Raw genomic sequence first — 23111 nt, 5'->3', positions numbered from 1 at the left:
TTTAGGAGTACAAATAAACCCATAACATTGCAGTAAAACCTTCCGAACAAGTCTTTTTGCTGTGTTTATTATATGTTTTATTATAAATCATTGGGCTGTACAGGCTAAATGGAACTTTTGCAGTGTCCATACAGAGCTTCATGAATGTTTGCAAAAATTGTACACTGTGTTCTAAAATGTTCAACACCTGTCAAAGTCTGAAACCCCAAGGCAGAATATTGCCTGGGTAGTTTTCCTCCGTCTTTATGCTTGATTCACTGTCAGCAAGGAAGAGAGTCCACAATTCTGTGTCTTTCAGCCTCCGAATTTTGGCATTACATTTTCCCGTCATGCAATTTAATTGAAAATTGTGTTTTCATCAAATTGACCAGCATTGTTAGCCATTGTAAACCCAGTACTAAAGCCATCTTAACCCATTAATCGCATCATGATGTGCATTTCATGTATGATATATAATTATCTTAACCCGAAGGATAGTTCTCTTAAGATAAACCATTGCCTAAAATAATCTATCATATATAAAAGGAGAAGGAAGCTGAGGAATGAATGCAGAAGGAGCACAACAAGTGTTACAGAAGTTCTATGGTTTGTGTTGCATTTTGCGTCACTAAGCTGTTTTATTCGGGGCTAAAGCCCTGGATATTATTGAATTAGCCCTGAATATAATCTTTTGGTAAAAAAAAAAAAAAAAAAAAAATTTCCTGGTAACTATGGAATGCATTAATTCAATTCAGTGTAGAAGTGGTTAAATGATTCTAGTCACTAATGGTAGTTGGTTATTTAGAAAGAAACATGGGGATTCCAGGGACATCTCAAAATAAAGTAGCCTAGTCCTTCCTTCTGGCAAGAGAGTAAACTCTGGCCAGTGTGGTTATGTTTAAAAACATAACCAGACTGTTTACCACCTCAAGTGAATTAACCTATCCTATCCCCAGTCAGATCCATATATATATATAGATATAGATATAGATAGATAGATAGATAGATAGATAGATAGATAGATAGATAGATAGATAGATAGATAGATAGATATAGATATATAGATAGATATAGATATATATATATATGTATGGTCTGTCTCACTTGTATTCATTTTACTCTAATATAACTTGAATGGAACTTTAGATGTAAGGGGATAAGCAGCACAACAGTCAGGTAGCTATTTAAAGCTATAATAAACTGCATATTTTATTTATTTAGGTTAAGCATTCTGAAAAAAATTGCATGCACAATATAGCATACAAAAAATGTGTTGTGCATTTTCATTTTCCCTCTGGGTTAAGCCCCGGATGATAATGAAACCTAGAAACGCCCCATTGTAAGCTACTCTTGTAAATCTGAAGTGGTGTATTATTATCTTCCAGATTCTAGAAACTGATGCCGAGGCAAAAAGTTCAAAAAGAAGGAGGAAGAGGGAGTGGATCCTTCCTCCTGCTATGCTTATGGAAGGAAAGGACTACACTAACAGAGAATATATTGCCAAGGTAAATACCATGGACATGCTCAGCTTTGGCTGAATCTCCCCACTGACTTTAGATCACTGCTTGTTCATACTGTTATATACTAAAAGCTACTATTTGGTCAACCAGATCCGCTCAGACATGGATGTAAGAGACCAAGTGGAATACTCTCTTACTGGAGAAGGAGCTGACAAGCCACCCTATAACCGGTTCACTGTAGACGCAGCCACCGGCTTTGTACGCATCCATGATATCTTGGACCGAGAGGAAAGGGCCTGCTACAATGTAAGTTCAACTTGGATCAATCAACCAAAAGACTGAGCCTGAATTTCAGAAAAGTATATAATTGTGATTATTTCAATATATATGAATATTAACTGAAATCTGATTCAAGGCAAATAACTGGACAAATAGTTTTAATTTTAAAAGTAAAATATTTTTTGCCAAAAACCAGAAACCACACAGAAGCTCAATCAATGCCTAAATCAATTTGTTCATGAGAAACAAGCCTTAGATCATCATATTTCTAATCTCTACCTTCAGGCTTACATTGTTTCATTTAAAAAACGTGCCATTTTACAGCTTTCGGGAATAGCCAGGTACAGAAACGGGAGCCAGGCCGAAGATCACATCCCACTGAGGGTCATTGTTGGGGATGTGAACGACAATGAGCCAACTATAAGGTTGCATGAAGGCAACACCACAGAATCCAGCAGAAAAGGTACAGCTGAACTCTACTTTAATCATTCATCATTAAGATTCACTAATCATTAAGTTTCACTTATGACAAAAAAATGTAATATCTTTATATATATAAGTGTCCTGAAGATAATAGAATTTACAAACACATCCCTCCATTCATTGTAGGAACATTTATCATGCAAGTGGAAGGTGAAGATGCTGACGAAGAGGGAACTGTTAATGCTAAAATGGCCTATACAATAATAAATCAAGAACCCAAAGGCCATGGCAATATGTTCACTATAGAGAGGCTTACAGGCAAATTATATGTCAAAGAGCCTACATTGGACAGAGAGGTAAGTGGCAGATGTATCAGTCTGACGCCGATGCTGCCAAAAAAAACATTACATTTTTTGATGCAATCATGGGCTCTATTAAAATTGAGCCCCTCCCAGTAAGTGCAGGAGACTTACAGAAGTAAAAAAACTCAATAACATTGTTCTGTCTACTCTAACTGCAGCACAGCTGTGAGAGGTGAAGTAGCGTAGCTCTGATGACTCAGTGGCGTGAGAGGGTGGGGTTTTAGGAGATTCTTATACATATTTCTACAATTTATCAGATGTGGTTTTACCGATAACATTACTGTTACCCCTATCAATCAGCATTGCCTACAGATGTATCCAGGGAATATTTTGCCACGAGCACGTTCGATAGTTTCTAGTAGGCTATTATAATAACACAATTTTCATCTGTAATCTGTCGTGCAAAGCAACTACAGAATCAACTATTTGGTCTTTTATGAAACAGGTATTGTGAGATGATTGCAGAGAAGGAGATATTTTGGTTCAAATAATCTTCTGCCTCTTCCCCTGCCAGACGATTGACTTCTATACACTCACTATAGAGGCAACTGATATGGGTGGGGCTAAAGATGGGCTTAAAGGGACAGGAGCTGTAAAGATCAAGGTGCTGGACATCAATGACAATGTGCCCGAATTGGAGCAAGAGGAGGTCAGAGGCACAGATATATGCATTGTATCATATAAACATATATACACATACACATATATATATATATATATATATATATATATATATATATATATATATATATATATATATACATATATACACATATGTATTTGTATATATATATATATATATATATATATATATATATATATACACACACACATATATATATTCACATATAAATATATATACGTACACATATATACATAAATATACATACACACATATACAATATATATATAAATTACCTTCAATTACCTTCAAGTAAATTAGACTGTTTATTACTATTACAATAGCAATTACTATCTTGGTTTTAGCATTATATTTTAGATGTAACATTAGTGTAAGGTATCTTATTTCTTTAGCTGCTAATGCTTGATTTTGTTTGTCATGTTGTAACTATATGACGTATTTCTGTCCACAGTATGATGGAACAGTGGACGAGAATGTTGCTGATGTTGTTGTGATGAGAATCAAAGCCATAGATAAAGATTTGGAGCACTCAGACAACTGGCTGGCTGTATTTGATATCATCCAGGGAAACGAAGATGGCCTCTTCTCAATTGAAACAGATAACAAAACTAACGAGGGTATCCTTAAACTGATAAAGGTATTCCAAACCATGCAGCAAATTCTAATCTAATCAGTTTAAGTTTCAACACATTGCTAGTATTAGTGTATGAGTGCTTGTTAACTAGTAGATTTTGCCTTGTTTTGATACACTGTTTTCAATTGGCTTGTCTCTTACGCCTTTTTATTGTACAGGCTGTGGACTTTGAAGAACTCCAGAAGCTGGAGCTGGGATTGAATATTTCGAATGTGAACCCTTTCACCAGTGGCATTCATGCCGTATCTTTAGAGGTGCCAGTGGAGATTGGGGCTGGCGGACCAGTTGCTGCTGGTGCTGGGGCCGGGGCAGGGGCCGGGGCCGGGGCAGGGGCCGGGGCAGGGGCAGGGGCCGGGGCCGGGGCCGGGGCAGGGGCTGGTGCTGGGGCTGGAGTGGGTTTGGGTACAGATTTGGGTTTGGATATAGGAGTAGAAATTGATGTGACTGCAGGGGTAGATGCTGGAATAGGGCTCAATCCTGATTTGGGACTTGGACTAGAACCAGGACCAGGACCAGGGCTGGGAGTTGGGATAGGGCTCATACCCGGGGGAAAACCTAGGCCCAAAAAAAAAAAACCAAAGAGCTATCCAGTTAAGATCTCCGTCAACAATATGCCTGAGACCCCAGTTTTCAAACCCAGCACAAAGCTAGTTCCTGTGTCAGAGGACCCCAATTTGGTGACAGAGGACGGAGTGATTGTAGCATACCCTGCCACTGATCCAGACACAGGGAAAAATGCTGAAAATGTCAGGTAATTCAAATTCATATATGCAACTTCCTTCAATCAATTTATACATCTAGCAGTCATTGCCAATCACTTTTCCCCCATTTATTTACTTTTTTCTTTTCTTTTTGTTGTTGTAAGATTTATATATATATATATATATATATATATATAGTAACTGAAGTAATGGACACTATTTTATTTTACTCAAACAAAGATACCTACAAAGATACAAACACAACATTAAATTCAATTCAATTCAATTTAATTTGTATAGCCCTTAATTACCATTACAATCTCAAAGGGCTTAACAGGGCAAATATTTATGACATCCCCCTGACCCAAGCCCCCATACATTATTAGCTATCGCCATGCCCATTCAAAATATGCCTGTTCAAAGCATGCCTGTTAGGCCTGTTGCATGGCCTCCTGTATTGCTGCTGTCAGCTTTCTCGGGAACAGCTCATCAAAATGTCACGCTTAACAATGCTCTTTCTTGAGACCTCAGCCACACACCCGCCAAGTGTGAAGTCAATCGGATGAAAGATTGTATAGAAAATCTAAAGACAGAGAGACAACCATACAGAGACTCAGAGATAAAATTCAAGGCTTTCTAACATAACCATTAATAGTGAACTACATTCTCACCTTTGCTTTGATATCTTTGAAATCTCTTGGCATTCACCCTGGAACACACAAGCCTATCTCTAGGGGTACACATGGAATGGATAAATGTGCAAAAGGAATTATGTCTATGTGTATGTTAAAAAGGATGTAGCCTAATTGGCAGATTGTTGCAAGAGCAATGTATTTCAAACAGATGCTCATGGCAATTTGGAATGACAGCACTAGAAATTTGAAGAAAATACAGAAAATGACAAAACATAACATACAAATAATAAATAAATGTCCTTTATTACTCAACTGTAAAACTCTTTCCTTTAGATATGCCAAAATCTATGATCCAGACAATTGGGTGTCAATTGATGAAGAAACTGCTGAGATCAGACTCAACAAAGTCCCAGACAGAGAGTCAAAGTTTATAGTAAATGGAAGCTACGTTGCCAAGATACTCTGCATGACCCAAGGTAACGTGTTTTCCATCTAATTCAAATAGAGATTTGCTAGGTTAAACTAATTCTATGATATTTCTCGCATCACTATCATGTTTCAAATACCAAGATTTGTAATAGTTGCAGTAAATGGGTGAACATTTCCTGCAACCTAACATATATATAGACAACTCTTTCTTTTAGAGTTCAGATGGTGTTTACTTGCCAAAGTAGTTAACTACCTCTAACATCAAAAAGTCTGTTAGATTCAACCAGTTGTACTTTCAGTGTTACGTAAACTTGAGGTTGCTTTAGGATTAAAATCAATTGTGCAAAAATGTTGTATGTCATATTAATAGTAATGAATAAAAACTATTAACTATAATAACTGTGATTCTACAGACAACCCATCTAAGACATCAACCGGAACGATAGCTATTCATGTGTTCGATTCAAATGACCACTGCCCTACGCTGACAACCAGAAAAGATTCGGTGTGCTCTGATGAAAAGACGGTATACATCATCGGCTTTGATGAGGACGTCAAGCCCAATGGGGCTCCTCTGAGCTTTAGAATTGTCCCTGAAGGAACACGTGGCGATTGGGACATTGAAATAATCAACGGTAAGTACACTTCAAGTCAAGTCAAGTAAATTATATATGTCCTTAAAATGCCAATCTTGAGAATATTCCAAGACAATGCCACTTTAACCATAGTTGCGGTCTCAAAGGGCTTTACAATGCACTCCCCTAACCTTGTCCCTCCGAAGAGCAAAGAAAAACTCCCTTCCCCTGCATGTTATACTACAAAACCATATTTGTATTGTTTCCATAAAGTTAGACACTGATGGTGGGATATTCAACTTATGGTTGAATATGATTAGTAAATTAAATCATTTGTGACTCAGAAGCCTGACCAAGACCTATACCAGAAACCCAGCATGGGTACCAGAGTACACTAAAGTGTATGCTTTAAGTGAAATTGACAATGTTTCTAGATCGGTTGAACATCACATAGGCCTAGAGCAAAAAATGTTTAAATAGTCTCTGACATACTATGTCAATACACAGCATGTATGGACATTTCAAAAGATATGACGTAAATAAGCACAAATATATCATATATGTTCTTACTATAGGGGGAAGGATACAGTACTTTAGAGGCACTGGCTAAGATGTTTGACTACAAGACAAATGTTATGGGTCTGATTTCCAATGTGCCCAGTACAGCTGTAGTCATCACGAGTAATCATGAATAATAATATATTGTAGGACCCTTCTTGACAGCAAAGTATTTAATAGTGCATGATCATGGGAGGACACACTGGGACCATTTGCCAAGCATCTTCACATAGACAATGAGGAGGATTCTTAGAAAAAACATTCCCATTGGGAGCAGTCACAGCAAAGGATTTGAGGTTGGATGTTATTCTAGCTACAAAAAAGGTGAGGGAAGTGACCATCATGGAAAGTTAAGGATTAGCTTCCATAGGGGAAGAGGACATTTCTGCAAATATGCCAGAAAACTTGCCAGACAAGAATCAACAAAATTAAAAGGTCAGGAGATTTGCAATCGCCTCAGTTTCAATATTTGAGGTTACAGTGGGAATGCAAATGTTTACTAACATAACGCCTTTAAGTTGGAAAGAGAAGAACTATCTCTAGGCACAAGGCTAATTGAGGGCCTTCTTGGGATCAATATTTCCGCAAGAGGAAAGACGCCCTAACCTCTCTGTGCTCTTTACTGAATCGTTCATGTCGGTTCTCTCGTTCTCTGCAGAGACCACTGCAGCGCTCCACTCCCGTGAGTGGCTTTGGCCCGGGGTCTACAAGCTAGAGGTGGAGGTAGCAGATGAGCAGGGCCTATCCTGCCCTGACAATGAGGAATTTGAGCTGGAGGTCTGCACTTGTGGACCATCACAGCATTGTGCGCCAAAAACAGCAGAAAGAATTGGCCAGACCACATCCACACAGCTCTCTGCCCCAGCACTCGGACTACTTCTTTCTGTTATGTGTCTGCTTCTGTGTGAGTGAACCAAGTGCATTTGTCCTATTTATCATGGGAGAATAATAACTTTCAATACACAGGTGTGCTGTAGGGAGGGAATATTTTGTTCATAATTCAAGCAAACATTAAAGAGCGAGAGAGAGAGAGAGAGAGATTCCCTTAAATGATTCTCTCAAACCGAAACCACATAAGTTAAATTTATGCATATTTAATAGACATTAAAAACATTAATATTTATTAGAGTTATTAGAGCTCTTTAAAAAGTTAGCTCTTTAGAAAAAAAAGTACTTATAGCTGGAGATAACTAAAGTTAATTACATTGCTGGAACATTATCTCATTTAATTGTCTTCTTTGCAGTCATCCCTTTATTGCTCCTGTTCTGCCAGTGTGGTGGCGCAAACTATATCTTCCCCGAACAATTTGCCGACCTACCATTTGACGCAAAAGAGCACCTCATATCATACCATACAGAGGGAAAAGGCGATGACAAGGTGAGCATGTACTTTGATTGTACAATGCGGCCAAGGGATACTTTAAATACATACAGTGCATTTCAATGCATACAGGAAAGGACATGAAAACCCATTACTGTCCTAAACAGGTTTCTTATCTGACTTGTAAACACAGAAGTGTGTTAACCAGGTTTCTACCCAGAGCGAAACCCGGTTAACCTGAACCTTATCCTATATAGAAAAGAGTTTCACAACTCAGCCACGGGTAAATGCATGTAAATACATAAATATAGTTTACACTAGTTGCTCTATGACAGCTTGCAATTCCAGACAATTCGGAAGATGCATTTTTGAATTCATTGTATCTTTTTTCCTGTTAATTGATAACAAATATATATGGCAGCATAATAATACTTATATTAATAATATACAACCTTAAATTAATCTTTGGAATGGGTTTGACATTGTTAGGTTACCAGTCACCCAATCATTATCAATCTGTTACATTTCTGAGAATAAATTGTTTCCCTCTGATTGACTTTATACCTATCTATCTACTGACACCGGTCTATTGTGATATCTACAGGAGGTTCCCCTTCAAAGTATCCCAATCATGATGGGGTCACAAAAGACCAAAGGGGCCATACAGTCAAAAGAATTCAATATGGTCTCCTCAACAATAACGGCATCTCATGAAACAAATTACAACGAATCAAGAACTCACAATACAAACCAGAGTTTGATGGACGTGGACAATGCTTTTGGTACCTCAAGTGATCCATTCGACCTTCGATATGCCAGTGCATCATTCAGCAGACACACGGTCACAAGGTCACAAATGCATGCCTCAGAAATGTATGAGGAAATAGCCCTTCCTGACATTTTGCTTAATGACTACTACTCCCAGGTACTAACAATTGTTGTTCAATGGAGTTATTCTAATATTGTTAAAAAAAAAAGAGGCACATTTTTTATTGCTGCATAATAGAGCTCAGCATAGAGAGAGAGATATTGAAAAAAGGATTAACCTCACCATATTTTCCTTTTGTTTTATTACAGAAAGCGCAATGTGCTCTCCCAATGAAGGACAGTCTGTTGGTATTTGACTATGAGGGCCAGGGCACCCCTGCCGGGTCCATGGGCAGTGGCAGCCTTGTGGAATCTGATGATGACCTGCAATTCCTTGATGACCTTGGAGCAAAATTCAAGACCCTTTCTGAGATCTGCATTCCTAAAATGCCCGAGCCACCTGCATCCAAAGTTGAACATGTTTTCAAACAAACGGTTAATCGTACCATTGAGACACCTATTGTAAAGCCAAAAATAGAGCATGGGAACAAGACCACCGATGTAAAAATGACTACAGTAAACAAAATCTCCTCCGCCAGTAATGTTAATATTTCCAAATCATCTAGTAACACCTTAAATACTTCCCAACAGTCCCAAAAGCAATCGCCCTCAACTAGCACTAGCTCTCAAGTAACCAACGTTAAAAACATTCAGTCTGCCACCCTTTCCCCTCCCGGTCAGATGGTTATGTTCCAACAGCAACCTATATACTATACGACCATGCCTATGGTGCAGCCTTTGCAATACATTCCTGTGGGCCAACCCCAGCTTCAGAATATGCTATTTGCTGGGTCCGCTACAGGGTCCATTGGGGCACAGAGTGTATTTGTAGTCAATGGATCTCAGAACCCACTCCCTGGAATAGTGATGAATGATGTCAAAGACTCTGCAGGCTCTTCAGGAGTCACATCAAGTGCAGTCAGCCCCACAGTGTTTGGACTACCAGGGAGCCCTGGAAGTCCAAGCTGGAATATGATGGCACCAGGGGCAGGTGGGGCCTATACATTTGTAGAGGCTAAGATCAGTTCAAGTGGGGCACAAGGGTTAAGCCCTGTGTCAGCTCAGGGTACTTTACCCAGAGGTGAATTAGTTGGCCCTACAATAGTGATGCAGGGCAATCCAAACTGGAATCTAATGGCACCAGGGGCTGGTGGGGCCTATACACTTGTGGAGACTAAGCTCAGTTCAAGTGAGGCACAAGGGTTAAGCCTTGTGTCAGCCCAGGGTACTTTAACCAGAGGTGAATTAGTCAGCCCTACAACGCTGCTGCAGGGCAGTCCAAGCTTGAATCTGATTGCACCAGGTTCTAACACGCTTGTAGAGACTTATGTTTGTTCAGATGAGACACAGGAATCTAACCAAGTGTCATCTCAGGGTTCTTTGCCAGGAGGTGGCAACTTGGTAAAAGAGGCTGCTCCCCCTCAGTGGGCATTAAGCAAAGCAGCCAAGATCGGTGTAAATGGCATTCTGCCAGAACATACCATTAGTACAGCGGGGCAAGTTAATGTTAAAAATAATGTAGGGGTTGATTTGGTTGGGAATACAGACCAGATAATGTTGGAGTCATGTCGGGAAGTTGTGCCTTGTGCTAAGCAGTCAGGGGAAGGGAATTTTTTGGCTCGGGAGTTGCAGATTGCAGAGGCTGAAGTTTGTCCGGCTGACATTAGCCATTCAGTACCAGAAACGTTAATTTCTTCCCAAAATGAGCTCACTGCCAGGCCAGTGGATACAGAAGAATATGTGCAAACTTTTGAGTCTTCAGATACAAATTTAAAGAAAAAAATACCACTTGATAACCCTGTTGAGTCCAATACGGAAATCTGTGAACCTCTCGAAGACTCATTAGAATTGAAAGGAATGTCTATATCCAAGCGTGAATCACTGAAAGATGATGATGTGAGTCTAGTAGTAATAGAGTCAACTCAGCACTTCACACCCACATCTGTCATTGCCGTGTCTGGAGAGTTTAAAGAAAACATTCAGGAATCCCTTTCAGACGTAATACTCCAGGAGTCAGAAACACACACACTGGGAGAGGAAAATGCTGATCATGGTTCCCCACTAAATGAAACTGTGTCCAACCAACAGATAAACCAAATGCCTGAGGAGCCATGTGATCAATTAACAATCATACAAAGTGAAATTACAGAAGAAGCATTGATGGGGATCCCCAAAGAAGAACCAGAGCTCTTAGTACCCTCTCTGAGTCTCTCAGAAGACGCACCAATTGTTGCAGAAGTGTCCCCAATAGAAGGTTCCTCGGATTTGGCTGATATGGCAAATAGCACATTATTGCTTACTCCAGAAGATGAATTGGGTTTGCCTGTAAAGTACCAAGAAATATTGCAGTATCAAGAAGCAGATGAACATGTACCAACTAGTGAAGCTAATGAGCTCATACTTGAGAAAGTGCAGAGTAAACCTTGCATCCCTCCAAATTCAAATGATTCCACAGCCTTTGGATGTGCCATTGAATGTGCAGATGATGAATCAGAAGTATTTGAGAATGACCCGAAGAGCAGACAAATTGTTGAGAATATTAACGAAATTCAAGCTTCAGCTCTTACAACAAATGAAAAACAGGAACCTGTTCTTTACACAGATGAGGGGGTAAACATTGAAGACAAAGCAATCATTGCGCCTCCCTTAAACCAGATAGACACAGATACCGAAAAGGATTCACAGGAGGTTAGCAACAGTGAGGAGAATGCAATTCCTGAATTGCAGTTGGATCAACGTTTAGAAGACAAGTATATTGAGTATTTTGATGAGGTAAACGCAAAGGCAACATCACTGCAAAATCTGACTCAGTTGAATACTATCTCAGGTGATCAAATAGAAGATTGTGACAGTAATAGCATGTTAGAATCAGCTCCAGTAATAGCTGATGAAAGCATTGAAGAAGAAGTGAAGGGATCCCTCAATGACATCTCAATGTTAGAATATCAGCACACTGTGGAAGACATTACTGGTAGTTGCTCAGAGAAGACTAGCTTAGAGTTGAATACAGCGATGAAACCCGACATACACTTATCAATTGATGAGGTGAAAGAAGGCAGTCTGACATCAAACCTTGACTCCCCAGTTCCCCCAACATCCTCAGATATCAAAGAGAATGACACTAAAATTAATGTTCAGGTAGAAGAGTACAACATGCTGGCAGAAAAACTTGATAGTGATGCCGTTGAATACCAGGAATTACTAAAATAATTATCTCAATCACCAGGTTGTCATGCATTGATGAATTTGGATCAGGTAGGAGGCGAGGATGTCAGTTGTTTGGAAGATGAAGTAAAAAGAGGTGAACCCAATCATGGTGTGGTATCTGCCAGTTATTCAGAGGGACGAGATCATTTGCGAAATAATACAAAACCCAGCTATAGTTGACACGTTGCTGACATTTCGAAGGATTGCCCACAGACATTAGGACAGATTTAGACTTTGACTAAGTTGTGCAGACATCTTGCTACCTGTCCAGCAAACACAGAAGGACTCAAATATGATTGGTCGATTAGCTTTAAGGATGAACAAAATGTATAAACAACTATTTAGTACTTTCCCTTTCTCTTGCAATATATAAGGCAATTACTATGTGGAGTTGGAGAAGGTGGTGTGGGTGTATTCTGACTTTATTCTGCATTCATATAATCAATGATTTGCTGGTCCAGTGTGAAGTGTAGAGTGCCAGAGCATTTCTTTTTCCAGTAATTTCAAATTCATTCAGGTGTACTTTAAGGGATTTTTTCCATCTTTGTTTTTGTATATCATTTGGTGAACATATGTTTCCCTGCTTGATGTTCCTTTTGTGAAGAATTTTAACTTTGTTTTGAAACAAGTGCCTTGAATAAAACATAACTTTGTCACAACTGCAAATCTTTACTGCATCGGAATTCTGGTTATTATGCATTCGATTATTTGTGTTCTTGTCAGCGCAAAATTAATTAAAGACTAAACGACTAACAGTAAATCACAAAGTGCCTGTTCTTTTTTCATTGTGTTGACAACACCTCTAGCTATCCTCACAGCCACTGAAGATTGTTTTCCCCTGAGGGCTGTGACATGTTGTTATCTTAGGTTCAGATCTGTCACGCATAACTACCTGCTCCAACAAAGTTAAGTACGCCAAGTGGAGTGGTGAAAAACAAAGGATTCTTTCTTCAACTGGTTTTTCGGCGTGGTAGAGACATCCAGACGTCACTCAACCATCACAATAACGCATTCATTAGTTAATTCGGCAGTAGCAGTGTCTGCTTTTGTGGTCACTTCTTCATAGTCAGTGGATAAAACCCATGAATTGATTTTAAAAGTTGCAAAGAAATGATAAAGTATACTAATTACAAGTAGACATATTTATTTATATTATTTTCATTTTTTTTGTCTCTATACCTTTATAGTAATAATAAACTCACAACAGTAGTAACTTTACTGTTTAGCTTTCAGTCAATTATATTGCAATAGACATGTGCAACCTTCTCAAATTTCATACCTTTCCCATATTTCATAATTCGCATGCATGAACCAAATGGAAAGGTCCAGGCTTAAGTAAATCATTGGTGACTTCAACTGAATTGTACCGCAATCTAGGTCACACAAAATCACTTTTTAACCCGAAGTAACAATCGATTGAACACAACTTATCATAAAATAATTGCGGTCATCATTCATAATGTAGTAGCTGCAATTTCTTAATAGGTAACTATACCCTTGTCTAACCAAGGCCATAAATCGTTTGTTAGCAAGGCACTGGATGTAGCTGGAACACAACTATTAAAACACGATAGACAGTCTCGGCTTAATTTTTTCCAGACATCTGCTGGTATAATGTCAAATACTGAAATAAACACTGCAGGATAAGTGATGAATTGGTGAGGAATGGAGGTCAAGGGCACTGGTTGAGGTAGGTGTGTAGTGCCCAGTGGGTCTATTGCCAGCTACTTCCCCCCATAACCAAAGCATTAGTCCGCTTTTATATGATAATACACAGACACTAAAATGCTGTTCAATTTTGTTGTTCAATAAAATAAAGCAAATTTCAAACAATCAATAACATATTTAGGCAATGATAAATGCAAATCGTTCAATATATGACGTTATATTATAAGATTTAGCTCTAGACTGCTTGTCATTTATATGCTTAGATGCTTTTCTTTGTATTAGTTTAAGTATCCAATATAATGTGCTAATGGTATATGCTAAGCAATGATGAACCCCCTATAGTTATATATTTATGTTCTAAAATGTACACCCTAAAATATACAAGAGGAGATTTATAAAGAGACCTACTGGTCTGTGTAATCCCTGTGTGGGTATCTGGGTAGGGTATCTCTCAATGATTTCTACCGAGTTACTTGGTAACTGGGTAGGCGGGGGTAGAGATTGGGTACCTAGTTAGAAAGCGTGGTGGTGTTGGAGCATGTGTGTTTTCCATCTGTTGACTTCAGAAGCTGTGAGATGATGAGGCCACTGCTCTGGCTGCTTCTAGCCTCTATTGCCCTTCCCTGTGACACGGCCCCTGTGGTAAGAGTGAGTATTTTTTGTTAGAAAAAAGGGTTTATTATTATAATTCAAACAAATTGTATTATTATAATATACTCTAATATATATGCTTTGTGCGGTATTACACATGTTTATTTTTGCTTAATTTATTACCATTTTGTATTTCAGTCATTTTCCAACATGATTCAAACAAAGTCTGTCATCACAGTGGACAAAATACGTATAAACCATTTCAAACGTATAATATAATATCATCTGATGGTGTGTATCTATCAAAATGTTGACCTGATCCACTCTCAAGCCAGATAGGAAGTGTTTTGGATTCATAGCCCATTGTTCAACACAAACATGCAGATGGTGTTGACATACCAACATTAAAAAAAAACGGTGTAGAATGCATCTTCTTAATGAGTGCAACATCATATAATGTGAGGCAGTCAAGATCTATGCACTTGAAGGGTTAATGTTAATGTTGATGTTAAGTGTCAGTTATTTTGAGCATATATCTTTAATGCTCTTTAATATCATGTATCTTCTTCCAGACAATGAATTTAGATCAGGGCAACAAGTAAAAAGGTTGGCTTAACATGGCTTAATAAATGTAACCCTGGTATCACAGAGTCCTTACTTACTGAGAGCATAGTGACTCTTGATTGCTACTCACCGTTTTTGTGGTTTCGCTCATTGCTGAGGAACTCGTTTTGATTTTAGCACAAGCCTGAAGGCTTTTGCTTCTGATTGCACATCACATGACGCATCCAATACAAATAATCTGTCAATAATGAATGATTAAATAAGTAGATTTAACAATCTTTCCAATTATAATAATAAAAGGCTTTCCACATAAAGTTGGATCGGTTCCTAAAATGTTCTGTGTACCACTAAATAGCACATTGTGTACAAGTTTGAGAACCACTGCAGTAAAGAGTTGTGTGCTTAACCAAATTGTGATCAATGGATTGTCAATGGGCAATGCAATTATGTAATGTTTAGTTAAAAAAAAAAGATAAATGGGTGTAAATGCTTTTCAAAGGTACTGTATGAGTTGTTTTGTTCGGTGCACCAGCAGAAGCATGGAGAGTCAGATACCAATTGCCCTCTCATGGTGAAGATTCTGGATGCAGTCAAAGGCCTTCCAGCGGCCTCTGTGGCACTCAAGTTGTCAAAGAAAGGCACAGATGGCGAGTGGACTCATGTTGCCAATGGGTAGGCATTAAAATACTGTCATACTTTAGTCTGTTGCTGTCTAGAGGTTACAAAGAATGGCTTCATACATTTAGGCAGATTTATATGTACTGTAAGAATATGTGAGAGGAAGAACTACATTTGCATCACTGAAACAATAAAGGCCACCAGTAGTATTTTGTTTTTTAAATCTAAATTTACAATTTATACAGGAGATGAGGATAAGTCCATATCCACTCGAATATCCCACTTAAAAAACAGTTTCCTCTCACTGTAATTGTGGACACTAAATGCCCAACTTCTTCTTCCATCCACATAAATTCCATACAATATGCACTGCACTTAATACATAGTTGTGTGTGTGTAACAGGTGTCATGTCTGTCTCTTTATTGAGTTCAATGTTGTCTTCTGCTGTTCTTTTTTATTTTTTTGTTTAGAGCCGTGTGGTCATTTTGTATTTTAATTCCACGTTTTAATTAAATGGAGGTTAAAAGTACATTTTAAGAGTTTATTTAGATTAGATTGCATTTATTTGGCTTAAAGTCATTAGAAAGTAATTAATGTAGCTTTTATGTATAAAGTATGATTCACAGATTTGCTGTACACAATTAACATTGATGATTAAGTGCCTTGATTATTATTAACTTGTAGATGATAGCAAACATTGAGTTTTTTCCCCCCTGATAGATTCTTGCTAAGTATGGAAGAAAAATAATGAACAATCAAATACAAGGTTTTAAAATACAATATTTTGATCGAGACATGTTTTTGAAGAGTGACAGATGAAACCGGGGAGGTTCATAATCTCATCACGGATCAGCAGTTCCCTGCCGGTGTTTATCGTGTTGACTTTGACACCAAAGCCTACTGGAAGGCGCAGGGCTCAACACCCTTTCATGAAATGGCAGAAGTGAGTATGACTTTTCAAGGTTAACAGGATATTCAACAATATAAAAAAAATCTTTAAATTCCCCTCATATGGCAAATATTCTAAATGATTGTATACGTTTGCAACACATTGCTCAATAAACCCGTTGCACTCACTGAAGACTCACATGCTCACTGAATTATTACAAACTGCATCTGGCTTGATCTTTTGGTCGTTGGCCAGAGCCTGTTTGTTCATTGGCCTGGAGTTTATTACCCTGAGCATTTTGTACCGAAGGGGGAAAGCCGAACTGGAAAGGTTCAAAGAATAATTGGGATGACAGACTTGTGATTTATGCATCAATTCACAACAAAGAATACTCTCATAGAAGATGTACTTTTTCAATCCCACATGCATTTGAAATTTGGGAGAACAAAAGTATCTGTACAGATAATCTAACCGTTCTGATGCGAGTGATCTAAAATGTGACTAAAGCTTTGTTAAAGGTAATGGAAATTGAGAAAGATTACACAATTCATACATAAATAAGGCAGGCTGGAGGTCATTGAACTATCAGAAGAAACATGTTTGCAGTACAACTTTGTTGGCAATACTAACCGTTGTCCCCCAGCAGAATGGGAATAGTTCTCAGAACAGCAGGCCGAAAGTCACTTGCTGGATCAGAGGACACTCTTTCGACAGATTTAATTGGTGGGTTCATGTTCCCTAACTGACATGTATGGGGCTTTTTTATCTGTCTTTGTTTCTCTGTGTTTAGGTGGTGTTTGAGGCCCATGGGGAGGGTCATCTTCACTACACTTTGGCCCTGCTCCTGAGTCCATACTCCTTCACGACCACTGCCGTCGTCAGCACACATCAATGATCACTAACAGAAAAAATGAGTGCTAGTAATGTTTGAAAGCCGTTTGAGACACCTTTATTGAGCTTGAAATGAAAGCTGTAAATTGTGTTGATTATCTAAATAAATCTTCACAAGGCAAAATTAAGCAGCAATCATTTGAAATTAATTCTCAAAGATATACATTGTTGATTACAATCACTTAACTTAATTTGTAATTAAGTTACAAATCAAATATCAATGTCAGTTTACAGAAACATTATACATTGCCTTCTACTTGAAAATAAGTAATAATGTAAAGGAATTCCCTTTTAAAAGAAATGCCAATAAATAGCAATTGTCCTACACTAAAATAGTCTTTATGTGTTAAAAATGTAGGTAAACTAAAATGTGGAATAGATTCATTCCAGTTATAAAAGTAAACACATAAGACCTATAATCAAATCAAACAGAGAATATGTTGTAGGCCTACAGCAGAGCATTGGTTAACTAATGAAATGTTAATTGAAATGCACCAGGGCTGAATTAAAACAAGTCAACGATGGTGCTCCAGCAAGGTAAGAGAGTTCAAATAGGTTCAATAAGTTACCTCGATATATATATATATTTAGGTTGTAACGTGGGATGGTGCAGGTTAAGGTTATGGTCGTTTAACAATAGCTCCGGTCAACATGAAGTCACGGTAGGCAACAGGTGGGATTATCCTCAAGGTACTTTTATTATATACATTGACAGTATCAAGTCAGGTCTCAACAGCACCAATTCTATTCAAGCATACATGCGTTAAAATACATAGTTCCGAGATCCCTGCCAAAACCAACTCATTACAAACTAAATAGATATGAAAAGGGGAGACTTCACTGGCAGACGCCGGCAGTTACTCGTAGCAGAGCGGAGGAGCACGCGCACTTTTTCAGGTTCAACGTTAAATTGCACAACAAACAAAATGAAGGCGCCACCTAGTGGCGCTATATGTTATAGACCTGACTGTTACAATACCTACTGGAAGAAAACAAAACCATACGATGCATCCTCGATGAAACCATGGACCTATTAAAGAATGATGAAACGGCCAATTTAAGAACGCATCGAGAACACTTCCGGGTTTTACGACAGTACTTGACTTGATGCGTACTTTGAATTGGTACAGTAGGCTACTTGGGCTACGACTGATGACGTTTCACAAGAAAGCAAATACACAAGTACAGAAAAGAACGCGAATTGAGAAACGTCTCATGTTCCTGGCAGCCATGTTATGAGTGGAAGCATGCACATGTATTTCTTCAGTATTATACAATCAGTATTGCACCCTAACAAGGAATTATACAGCTTCTAGCGCAGAAACTTCCCATTTGTACCAGAACGCACCAGTCCCATGGTTGTACCAAAACGTGTATCTCTAAATTGGTCGTTTGACATAATTTGGGGTAGCAAACATTGTTTTTGGTTTGCTAAAGTTAACTTGTAATCTAATGGATATCTGATCTGTGAATTGAAAACAATGCAGACTACTGACAAATTATGAAATAGTATTTGATCGATATTCCGTTTGCACTTGAAGGGAGCATAATTGCCAAGCGTCAGTAGCATCATAATCACACATCCACGAAGGACACCGTTACCGATGATTGTGATGCCTTTGTGAAGAATGCACGAAGCCTATGCCGAAGAAGTCCTGCAGTTAGCAGCGAAGACTGAGCCCCCGAGAACTCTCTCCAGTCTGAAGCTGATCTGCATCCGTGTGGCTAGTAGTCATGTAGCTGACATTGACATGGATGCTCTCATAGGTAGGCTATTTGTCACTGACTGTTAGTATTCTGTCATCATCGATATCATTCCTTTGCATCATGAATCCGTGTACAGATGAGCACTGGGACGAAATTTTGAAACACGAGGTCCTGATGGTGATCACACCAGTAAACGTCAACACAGAGCTAGACGGAGTGGAAGTCGATTACTCGTTTTTAAAAGACACTACGATACAAATACACTGAAGTGGTGTCTCCGGAACATATTGAATGGGGTGGTCGTGGTTAATGCCAGCCAGACAGTTAAATATAGACACGCTTACCCGCAAATTGTTTGGCGTTCCTGTTTAACAGGTATTACGGTAACAGTGTTCCACTGCAAACATGGAACGTTAAAGGTCCCATGGCATGCTGATTTATGGATGCTTTTATATGGAAGTTAGTGTGCCCCTAATACAGTACTTGAAGACGCTCAAGAAATTCAGCCTTGGTTCAGAATTACAGCCACTACGAGCCAGTCCCACAATGAGCCTTCAACAAACGTGCAGTTTTTTAGAGGCGGGTCACGATGGAGGGTGGGGGCCTGAGCAGCTTGCGGCCACGGTACCATGCGCTAGCGTTTACAGTGGATGCATGCAATGGCTCGGATTCATAATATCATCCGGAGGCGCACACAGCTCTTGGCCGTGTTCTAAAACGAGACTCGTAGAGGGGGTTATCTTGGCGGCCGACATTGAAGAGAAAGGGAGCCCCGGCAGGGGCTCAGGTGGGAGACAAACGCGAGCAACGATCCCTTTCTCACCGGGGTGAAATTGGTTTTATATTCGACATTCTCTATTTTCCGGGGTTGTATTTGTAATAGCGTCACGAAAACCGCACCAATTTCCTCCAGGATGGTATTATTTTGTACAGAAAACTAAGACTGACATTTCACAGGCTTGATCAACTCACCAAAATCAGCGAGTCTGGCGAAAGATCAAAGAAACCGCGCCGAATATACTTCCTAGTGCCATACGGTAGCGGAGTGCTTAGGGACCGTCAAAAAAGTGCAAAGTCCTTTTTTTTCCATTCTTAGTAACTCAATGAAAATTCATCCTATCAACATCAAACCACTTCTGATGTGTTTATGAACTCGTTTTGTAGTTCCCAAAACCCTTTGTTTTAAAGAAAAACCTTTTAATTGAAAAATAGGCAAAAGTAGTCTGCGTATAATGCATTCATATGTAAGGCTTTATTTTGTAATAGCTCACTTATTTTTATAGATATCAACACCAAACCACGTCTGATGTGTTTATGAACTCATTCTGGAGTTCCCACAACCCTTTGTATTAAAGAAAAACCTTTTATTTCTTTTTAAAAGGCATACGTAATCATTGGGTATAGTTAGGCTAATTCATATTCAAGGCATTTATTTTGTAATAGCTCACTTGTTTTTATAGATATCAACACCAAACCACATCTGATGTGTTTATGAACTCATTGTGGACTTCCCACAACCCTTTGTTTTAAAGAAAAACCTTTTAATTTAAAAAAAAGCCTTAAATATAGATGCAATATATTCACTGACTACTTTTGCCTTTTTTTTTAAATAAAAGTTTTTTTCTTTAAAACGAAGGGTTGTGGGAACTCCACAGCGAGATCATGGACACATCAGAGTTGGTTTGGTGTTGATATCTATTAAAACAAGTGAGCTATTACAAAATTAAAGCCTTAAATATGAATCCATTATACGCACTGACTACTTTTGCCTTTAAAAAAATTTTTAAAGGTTTCTCTTGAAAATAAAGGGTTGTGGGAACTCGACAATGAGTTCTTGAACACATCAAAAGCGGTTTGGTGTTTATCTATAAAAACAAGTGAGCTATTAAAAAAAAGCCTTAAATATAGATGCAATATATGCACTGACTACTTTTTCCTCTTTTTTTTAAATAAAAGTTTTTTTCTTTAAAACGAAGGGTTGTGGGAACTCCACAGCGAGTTCATGGACACATCGGAGTTGGTTTGGTGTTGATATCTATAAAAACAAGTGAGATATAAAAAAAAAGCCTTAAATATGGATCAATATATGCACTGACTACTTTTGCCTTTTTTTTTTTAATTAAAAGGTTTTTCTTTAAAACAAACGGTTGTGGGAACACCATACCGAGTTCATGAACACATCAGAGTTGGTTTGGTGATGCTATCTATAAAAACAAGTGAGCTATTAAAAAGAAAGCCTTAAATATGGCTGCAATACATGCACTGACTACTTTAGCCTTTTTTAAAAACAATTAAAAGGTTTTTCTTTAAAACAAAGGGTAGTGGGAACTACAACACGAGTTCATAAACACATCAGAAGTGGTTTGATGTTGATAGGATGAATTTGCACTGAGTTATTAAGAATTGAAAAAAAAGACGTTGCACTTTTTGCTTTGTGCCATACTGCCGTATGGCACTAGGAAGTATATTCGGCGCGGTTTCTTTGATCTTTCGCCAGACTCGCTGATTTTGGTGAGTTGATGAAGCCTGTGAAACGTCAGTCTTAGTTTTCTTTGCAAAATAATACCATCCTGGAGGAAATCGGTGCGGTTTTCGTCACGCTATTACAGTTACAACCCCGGAAAATAGACGAATGTCGAATATAAAACCAATTTCACCGCGCCCCCTTTCTCCTCCTTGTCGCGGTTCAATCTGGACTTCAGGGAATTAAAGCCAAAGTTCCTTACCCCCAATTCCTTCTCAACCATGGCCGAGATAACCCCCACTACGACCAGAGACGCCAGAGAACCCGACGCAGTCTAGTCTTTTCACCAAAGGTGAGCTTTACGCAAACCTTACCTTAAGTTGCGTGTTATGCGTTATTACACCAACAGCACAACTGGGAGGGCAAGGCAGAGAAATGGGAGGCAACTTGGCCCCTTATAAAGACATATGGGGCCAAATTTGAAATTGGAGCATATAAGCTTGAATTTTTCAAAGGCAGAGCAGGATACCTAGTGCCCGTTTTACACCTAATGTCTTTTCTAGCCACTGGGGGACCATATGGCAGGCTAGGGGAACTAATATTAATGTAAGAAAACCTCATTAAGTGAAATTGTGGACAAATTGGACCTTTTTAAAAAAGCATTTGTATATGAATTGCATAACCTTATGAGAGAATAATGGAAATACAATTAGAATTTAATACATAATACAAGAAGTAGCTGTGCATCTTACTCAATTATGATATTCATGTTTCTTTTCATATTGAAGGATATTTTGTTGATGAAGTAATTTGGGATCAAAATGCAGGAAGGGCAGAGCTGACAGATTTTGAGCCGGGATTGCATTATTCATGTACAATCAGTGGTCGATTTCTGTTTACATGCCATGATGTGCGAAGATACAAACCCTGCTGGAATCAAGTTAAATAACAAAAAGTATAAAATTGTCTCTACCAAATTGATGGGGAATCCACTCGTCCATCACAGGGCTCCCTGCGTCTCTGATAAAGGACCTTCTGCCTCATCTGAGTATATATGACCTCATAAGGCTCCAGCCAGCCCTGAATCAAAGAGGTACGTGCTTCTGATGAGCTTGATCTGGCTGTTACACACATTGGCACAACCTCACCTCAACACTAGTCCCAAACATGCCCTGAAGTCTCGTCTCACAGATCACCGGAAAGTCTCTTACGTGTGGATCCTCCTGTAGATTGAGATAACCGATGTTCCTGATTAAAATATGTTTTTTACATTACACACTTTTTCTTTTAATTAAAAACAAAGTCGTTTTTAACCTACCTGTGTAATTGCAAGATCTAATTTAAAGGGGATTCTACATGATAGATTAATATACTATTTGAATTTAAATGGTGTACAAATGTATACTGAGTATATTATAATATAAATATGTGGGTGACTAATATTTTAATTCCATTGTACTTTTTTATAAGGCCCAATGCATTTGTGTTTACTGACTAAATAACTGTCCGTATCTGTAAAGTGTTCTATATTTGTGTGAATTGTAGGAATATCTACTCAATCAGCCTGGGTTCTGATACTACAAGACATTAAAGGTGCCCACCGTGTAAGTCTAAATCATTAAAAAATATAAAGTAGGACCTAGCC

At 38.5% G+C, this 23111-nt stretch overlaps 2 protein-coding genes across 2 annotated transcripts; both read left to right on the top strand.

The window, feature by feature from the left end:
- Nucleotides 1–2060: 2060 nt before the first annotated feature.
- Nucleotides 2061–14199, top strand: LOC307078284 (uncharacterized protein; the record flags this gene model as incomplete). The annotated part of the gene is made up of 12 exons (XM_079740027.1): nucleotides 2061–2181; nucleotides 2328–2497; nucleotides 3018–3152; nucleotides 3598–3783; nucleotides 3939–4531; nucleotides 5450–5592; nucleotides 5959–6180; nucleotides 7337–7582; nucleotides 7923–8056; nucleotides 8604–8924; nucleotides 9077–11236; nucleotides 14185–14199. The coding sequence occupies exons 2-12, from the start codon at nucleotides 2339–2341 to the stop codon at nucleotides 14197–14199; spliced, it is 4314 nt and encodes a 1437-aa protein (XP_079596153.1). The 5' UTR covers nucleotides 2061–2181; nucleotides 2328–2338.
- A 118-nt stretch (nucleotides 14200–14317) lies between these two features.
- Nucleotides 14318–17299, top strand: ttr (transthyretin (prealbumin, amyloidosis type I); the record flags this gene model as incomplete). The annotated part of the gene is made up of 4 exons (XM_079739508.1): nucleotides 14318–14383; nucleotides 15429–15568; nucleotides 16323–16458; nucleotides 17195–17299. 4 exons carry the CDS (start codon nucleotides 14318–14320, stop codon nucleotides 17297–17299), a joined length of 447 nt encoding a protein of 148 aa, XP_079595634.1.
- Between the last annotated feature and the right edge of the window lie 5812 nt (nucleotides 17300–23111).

The sequence above is a fragment of the Pollachius pollachius genome, assembly GCF_949987615.1.
Source record: "Pollachius pollachius genome assembly, chromosome: 7".
Classification (NCBI taxonomy): Eukaryota; Metazoa; Chordata; class Actinopteri; order Gadiformes; family Gadidae; genus Pollachius; species Pollachius pollachius.
The sequence above is the reverse complement of the archived record's forward strand: the minus strand, read 5'-3'. Positions and strand labels throughout refer to the sequence as shown.